Source organism: Rhagoletis zephyria, unplaced genomic scaffold (genome assembly GCF_001687245.7).
Source record: "Rhagoletis zephyria isolate East Lansing unplaced genomic scaffold, Rhagoletis_zephyria_1.1 Rzeph_scaffold_22823, whole genome shotgun sequence".
NCBI lineage: Eukaryota > Metazoa > Arthropoda > Insecta > Diptera > Tephritidae > Rhagoletis > Rhagoletis zephyria.
Genome location: NW_016179881.1, coordinates 1 through 6,744, shown reverse-complemented (window position 1 = coordinate 6,744; position 6,744 = coordinate 1). Strand labels below are relative to the sequence as shown.

General features: G+C 35.1%; 2 protein-coding genes across 2 annotated transcripts; one reads left to right on the top strand and one right to left on the bottom strand.

Moving 5' to 3' along the window:
• The first annotated feature begins 628 nt into the window (after positions 1-628).
• Positions 629-1,900, top strand: LOC108381519 (transcription factor Adf-1-like). The gene is made up of 3 exons (XM_017637929.1): positions 629-867; positions 930-1,089; positions 1,433-1,900. Exons 1-3 carry the CDS (start codon positions 774-776, stop codon positions 1,599-1,601), a joined length of 423 nt encoding a protein of 140 aa, XP_017493418.1. The 5' UTR covers positions 629-773; the 3' UTR covers positions 1,602-1,900.
• Positions 1,901-3,901: 2,001 nt separating this feature from the next.
• Positions 3,902-5,525, bottom strand: LOC108381518 (putative nuclease HARBI1). The gene is made up of 4 exons (XM_017637928.1): positions 5,416-5,525; positions 5,190-5,357; positions 4,853-5,130; positions 3,902-4,359 (listed from the first exon to the last, which is right to left on the bottom strand). The coding sequence occupies exons 1-4, from the start codon at positions 5,523-5,525 to the stop codon at positions 3,902-3,904; spliced, it is 1,014 nt and encodes a 337-aa protein (XP_017493417.1).
• Positions 5,526-6,744: the final 1,219 nt, after the last annotated feature.

The window sequence follows — 6,744 nt, the reverse complement described above, 5'->3', positions numbered from 1 at the left end:
ACCCATCCCTAATAGGAGAGTCAGAAGTGCACAGTGATATAGAGTTCAGGCAAGTGCTAACATTGAAAGTAGCGTTTTAAATAAAGAACCTAGTGCAAAAGAAAAACTGACGAAATGGTTCATTAAAAATAAACCATCACGGGAAAGTTTTGAAGAGTTGCTACCAATTTTACGTAGCGAAAACTTGGATGTGCCCCGAAGCGCTGAGAACTGTTTGCTAAGCATAGGCAGCGAGCAATAATAAAAATGGTTTAAGCTGAAGCACAACACCGGCGAACGGCAAATTTTTCGTCGCGAATGTTCGCCGAAATAATTAAAACACACTGATTTATATGAGAACGCGCAAAACCAAAGCAAACGACGAAGTTTGCTCGACGACTGTTCGCGACGATAGATTTATTTCTATCGCCGCGGTCAACGGCAACGACAAAAAAAGGCCATGATGACCATACTTTAAAAGTTATCGTAATTTTTGTTAAAAACTAAAATAATATACCTTATATTTTTCTATCAGAGATTAATCTAGTAAAACGTAAGTTTACTAGTAGTTATATTTAAAGACTATTTCTATATTTTAAACTTCTTGCTGGTATTTTCCCTCTTCGTTGTAAAAGCTTCCTTCTTGAAACATGGTCACCTTATCAGCGGACAGCATTCGAAGTAAATAAACTCAAAGTTTGCCAATTGGTTTTGGAAATAAAATTTTAAGCATTTGCCAACCGCAAAAATTAAAATGGACGTTAACGAAATTATAATAGAAGAAGTGAGGAAAAATGAGTGCCTACGATTTATCATCGAATTTGTACAAAAACATATACAAAAAAGCTGAAATATGGGAAGCAATTGCCAAGTCCGTAAATATGTCCGGTGAGTAAAACTTTGAGTTTAATGTATCTATTGTAGCTATAAAAATTGTTTATATTTTCTAGGAGAAGCATGCAAGAAACGTTGGAAGGGACTTCGCGATACTTATAAAAAACATAAACGCGTTTCTCAACTGGCCTCCGGCAGTGGAGCACCAAGTCCAGCAAAGAAATGGTGGTATATGCAAGCGCTAAGTTTTCTTGATAATTACAGAGATGCCCGACCGTAAGTTACCTTCTTGAAATAAGGGCGAATGTTTGGTTATTTGCCCACTGTTTTTGGGTGAGCGGGTGGAGGTGGAAGGGGCGTGGCTTTTAATATCCAACCCATTAGAAAGAACACAGTTGAAACTTTGTATAAGTCACACCGAAAATTAAAAACCGATTAGTGATCCAAAAATACAAGATTTGGGTTTAAAATAAAGTTAAGACTCCTGACTACAAGCGTGTGAAATTGTTTTGGATCGGGTCACCCATTCGGACACAATAGCCCGAAATCATTGGGCAAATATCTAAACCGTACCCAAAATAAGATCTGTTTCTATTTTTAATGTTAATATTTTTTGTAGAACTGTCGGAAATGTAACCCTAAATGAAAGCGAGCTTGAGAATGTACTTGACTCTTCATCGACGAGTATCATAGAGACTGCACCCGCACTAATTGAAGATGAAAAAATTACATCGTATATGAACCACCACAGAAAAAAACTAGGAAGAAGCAAGCAGATTCAGAAATAACAGCAGTGTTTTCGGAAGCGATGAAGGAGTGTGTAGGAACCGTAAAAGAGCTTGTTACATACCCAAGTGAAAAAGACCGATACGCTACTTCATTATTGTTTGAAAGTTTGGCGAGGAAAATATCCGAATCCCGCTGGCCACAGGTAGATATCAGCAGAATAGAAAGCAAAGTTATTGCTTTAGTGTATGACGAGCTAGCCAAAACTTGCACTATAAACATTCAAACGTATTAATACAAGTAGTGAAGTACAATTTTTTCAAATTGAATATATGTACAAAATAGTAGGTATACTAGTTGAATAAAAATTAGAAACGGTACATTTTGAATAGTTTTGGCTATTTTTCGTATGTTTATTTAATATCTAATAATAAATATAAAATAAATAAACGTCAAATAACCAAAAATAATCAATATATACCATTTATATTTTTCATTTCATGATGTTAATGGTTGCATAGATGTACAGTTGTCCACAAAATCAAAATATCGCACTCCTATTATTTTGAGGACAACTGTAGGAAAGAGCGTTTGCTTGCATTGTAACATTTCTTTAAGTTATTAGAAAGTAAAGTTTCCTTAAACTCCACTGAAAAAAAATGTTAATCTATTTTGTTTGAATAAATTGAGTAAAAGATCTGAAATTTTAAGAAAAAGCAATTGCTTATTTTTATTCATACGGCCCAATAACAAATGTAAAAAGTGTAATACAGCACCTCGCCAAACGATTAGAAACAGTATTCACATGATTATATTTTTAAGTGTATCCGATTTTTCGAATTTCAATTATAATTTTATATAAATATAGTACATTCAGTAATATTAACTAATAATAATAATAGATTGGCGCTTACACATATGTTAGTGTTTGGCCGAGCTTCTCCTCCGACTTGTGGCGTGCGCCTTGATATTGTCACACAAAGCGGAGGGACCTACAGTTTTACGCCGACTCCGAACGGCGATTGTATTTTTATGAGAAGCTGTTTTTCATGGCAGAAATACAATCGGAGGTTTGCCATTGCCTGCCGACGGACGACCGCTGTTAAGAAAAAACCTTTTTTTTCTATATTTTTTTTTGCGATGTTGCTTTGACCAGGGTTTGAACCCGGGTCCTGCGGAGTGGAAGCGCGCACTGCTTACCACTACACCTCAGCGGTAATATTAACTATATTTATATAAAATTATAATTACAATTCGAAAAATCGGATAAACTTGAAAATATAATCAAGTGAATACTGTTTCTAATCGTTTGGCGGGGTACTATAGGTACAAGGTTTTTATACTCGTTTATAAAAATTGAAGACAAACAGACTTTTTGCAAATTTAATTCAAACAAAATCTATGTTCTAGAAAACGGCCTAAATAACGGACAGGTCTCCCATTTTCTGTTTGAGTTTAGTTGTAATATACAAGTTGATCTCAAAACGCAAAAAGATCTCTAAAAGTAAAAGTATATGGAAAGACTGAATTCGTTTTGTTTATTTTATTTTTATTTCATTTAACAATTATTACTTATGTATGTATGTACATTCACTAGTATACAAATAAGATAAGTTATGAATTAAAATGTAATGAATTAAAATTCTATGAATTAAAATGTTATCCATAACAAATGTGTTTTAACCTACAAAAATATGTATGGACATACACCCCGTGTTCAAATTATAAGCGCACCACCTATTGCCAAGTTTTAACTAATAATTTTTTGTTATTTTATTGTAATTATTTTTTTATAGACATAGTTTATTCTTTAATAAAAACCATATAAATCCCGGTTTCAAACTTTGTGCAATATCCCATTCAATTTCAGTACGATAAATTACAAGATTGAAGTAGCTACGACTTACCGTTGATTTTTTTAATTTTTTTTGTTGAAGATCTTGCTCATTTTCTTTTATATAAAAAAAATCGTCGAGCATATTTTGTATGGATGAAAATGCCCAACCCCATCAGAAAAAAATTACAAAAATTAACGGTAAGTCCTAGCTACTTCAAACTTGCACTTTTATATGCTGAAATTTAATGGGTTAAAAACTAGCTTACCCAAAATCTTTCTAAGAAATCAATCAAAATCAAAGGCCTGGAATTTTAACGAAAGTTTGTTGACTTATTTATGTATTGCACAAAGTTTGAAACCTGAATTTATGCGGTTTTTATTACAGATTAATACTAATATATAAAAAAGTAACGAAAACTAAATAACAAAACATTAAATTTTTAAAACGTGTCAATATGCGGGGCATTTATAAATTTGACACGGCGTGTATGCCTAAGGTCAAAATAATAGAAACTAGAAAAATAATTAATAATTATTAAAAATGTGTTCTGTCAGTTCTTCTCTCGATGCAAAAGCTTCTGCTGACGAGCGATTTGCCTGGGAAACGCGTATGGATCTTATTTTAGAACCTGATTGCCTCCATGTTCCTGGAGTAAAAGTACCATCTTCAATGTGATCTACAAAATTCTCATTGAAATAACCGCTGTTTCTGTCTAGCATTAAAAAATTATGCAAAACTACTGTTGCTAGCACAATTTTATCTACATCTGTTGGTGATGCGTGAATAGTGTTGTGAAGTATTCTCCATCTGTTTGCTAGGATACCAAATGCGTTTTCAATGTGAACTCTAGCAGATGAAAGCTCTTTGTTGAAATTTTGTTTTATTGGAGACAAATTCCGACCTGGGTATGGGCGCATTAAGTTTTTCTTTAGAGGAAATGCGTTGTCTCCCACAAAATAATAAGGAAATATCGTATTTGTACCTAGTTAAAATATCTTAAAATTTAATTGCTAATTGACATACCGACACCTGAGTGGATCGACTTATCTCAATATCCAGTTAGAAAACGCCCTATCTCAGAAAACTTTTCAAAACCGCCCTACTTCAGAATTTGATTGAAGAACGCCCTATTTTAGAATTTGATTGAAAAACGCCCTATTTCAGAAAACTTTTCAAGAACACCCCATTTCAGAAGTTTATTCAAAAACGCCTTATATCAACTGAAAATGTACTGAAAATATGTTGAGATAGTGCGTTTACGAATCAGCAGCAGAGATAGGGCGCTTTTGAACCGAATTCTAAATTAGGGCGGTTTTGAAAAGTTTTCTCTGATAGGGCGTTTTCTAACTGGCTGTTGAGATAAGTCGATCTTCCACTCAGGTGTCGGTATGTAAATTAGCAATTAAATTTTATCAGTAACATGGCTGACGATGGAGGTATCGCCGATATATATTTCATGAAAAACATTGAGTTACCAGGAAGGTAGTCATCTGGAGGAAGCTCAAGGCTGTTTCTTAATATCATGTTGCCAAAAGTACTGCGCGCGAAAACTCCACCATCGCTTTGGCTTCCCAATGCTCCAACATCAACAAAGACGAAAGTGTAGTTATCATCACAAAAAGCCATTAGTACAATACTGAATGTCTTCTTGTAGTTGTAATAAAGAGATCCACTGCGTTTTGGACAAACTATGTTGATGTGTTTGCCATCGACAGCGCGGAGACAATGCGGCATTCCATTTTTTATATAAAACCTTTTTATAAGCGAAATAACAAATTATGTTTGTATAAAATTAAAATCCTTTAAATAAACCGCTCCGCAATGTTCTTCCATTCTGTTCGATTTGGTTGGGCAACGAATTCTGACTGCAGCTCATTCCAAATAGCATCGCAGGTTTCATAAATGATTTTTCTTATGGTGGAAACGCCTAACTTATGAGCCCATGCCAAAAATTGTGGACTACAGCCTTGAGATAAGTATCTGCAGATATGTATGTAGTGTATGTTTACATGCGATTCTCTTATTAGCGCTAACTTACGTCAATGTAATACTCAAAAGTGTCTCCTCGTCCACTGGTTTTCTTCTGGAAAAACGTTGCAGTCTTTCTCTAAGCAACGTAAGAAGGACGTTAAACTTGGGCACGGTCATTCTCGTTGCCTTAAAAAAATCACCCTCATCTTTCAGCTTGAGTTGGGCAAAACAGGTTGTGTGAAAGCCAAGGTTTTCCCTGGTGAGGTTCACAGGGCCTACCCACCACCTCCTTTTCAAACGTTAACGCACTAGGAGAAACGTCTTTATCATCATGAACATAACATTCATTATTTGAAAAATTTTTTGGATTTTATTCATTTTAAATAATTAAACTTTTTTGAGCACGCTTAAATAAATATTTTCACTCTGAAGTATAAGTTAGCACCAAATACGCTAGCCTTTGCCAACAACAACAATAGCCCAAAGTAGTGGAATGCAGGTGATATGACACCTCACCTGAAGGCCATACTGCACGCGCAAACTAAAAGTGCTGACCACGCGTCTACGCTCCCGTGGGAATGGAATGTTGATGCAGCGCAGCTTTAGAATTAAGGCTTAGAGTTAAATTATTAGAGTTCTAGAATTCAGTTGTAAAAGCATTTCGAAAATAAACGGAGCAAACAGCTCCTCGAAAAAATTCATATTTTTTTGGTCTTTTCGCAACTCAAAGACCTAAGTGGCGCCCGAGCTAAATAGCTTAGCCGGGTCGGTAAAAGTGGTGAGTTGAGGCGAAAGTTAAAAGTAACTCTTTAAGAAAACAGTGCCGCTAAATATAAAAAAAAGCGCCGCGAAGTAAACGTTTGCTGTAAAGTGCCGCTAAGTATAAAAAAAAGCGCCGCGAAGTAAAAGTTTGCTGTAAAGTGCCGCTAAATATAAAAAAAAGCGCCGCGAAGTAAAAGTTGCTGTAAAGTGCCGCTAAATATAAAAAAAGCGCCGCGAAACAAAGCGACTTCAATAAAAAAGTACCGCTAATAGGACAAGTGGTACAAAAGGACAGTAAAATTACGAGTCTCAGTCATCACGGGCGTGAAAAGGAAACTAAGAATTTCCTGGACGCCATTCACCGACGCCAGCTAAAAATCGATCACCCATCTACGGAAACGAGGCCCCCGAGTACAAAATAAGGAAAAGGAGCTCTACCAGTTGGAGCAGCCGCCGAGGGATGTGGGTACTATTAATGTAAGTCTAAATATAAGGAAATTTTATACAAATTAAAAAAAAGGCATATCGAAAATAGTATTGCCACATATATATTTGTGAACAAAAAGGGTATATTATTATCCTAGAGAAAAAAAAGTAAAAAGTAAATTTGTGAAATTGTCACTTAGAGAATATA

What these genes read in the sequence shown, in the direction of transcription:
- LOC108381518 (XM_017637928.1), bottom strand. Translation starts at nt 5,525, where the DNA reads ATGACCGTGCCCAAGTTTAACGTCCTTCTTACGTTGCTTAGAGAAAGA. An exon ending in TGGAAGAACATTGCGGAGCG is followed by an intron (nt 5,131 to 5,189) that starts GTTTATTTAAAG and finishes GCTTATAAAAAG; the next exon opens with GTTTTATATAAAAAATGGAA. An exon ending in TCCAGATGACTACCTTCCTG is followed by an intron (nt 4,360 to 4,852) that starts GTAACTCAATGT and finishes TATTTTAACTAG; the next exon opens with GTACAAATACGATATTTCCT.
- LOC108381519 (XM_017637929.1), top strand. Translation starts at nt 774, where the DNA reads ATGAGTGCCTACGATTTATCATCGAATTTGTACAAAAACATATACAAA. An exon ending in CAAGTCCGTAAATATGTCCG is followed by an intron (nt 868 to 929) that starts GTGAGTAAAACT and finishes TATATTTTCTAG; the next exon opens with GAGAAGCATGCAAGAAACGT. An exon ending in AATTACAGAGATGCCCGACC is followed by an intron (nt 1,090 to 1,432) that starts GTAAGTTACCTT and finishes TATTTTTTGTAG; the next exon opens with AACTGTCGGAAATGTAACCC.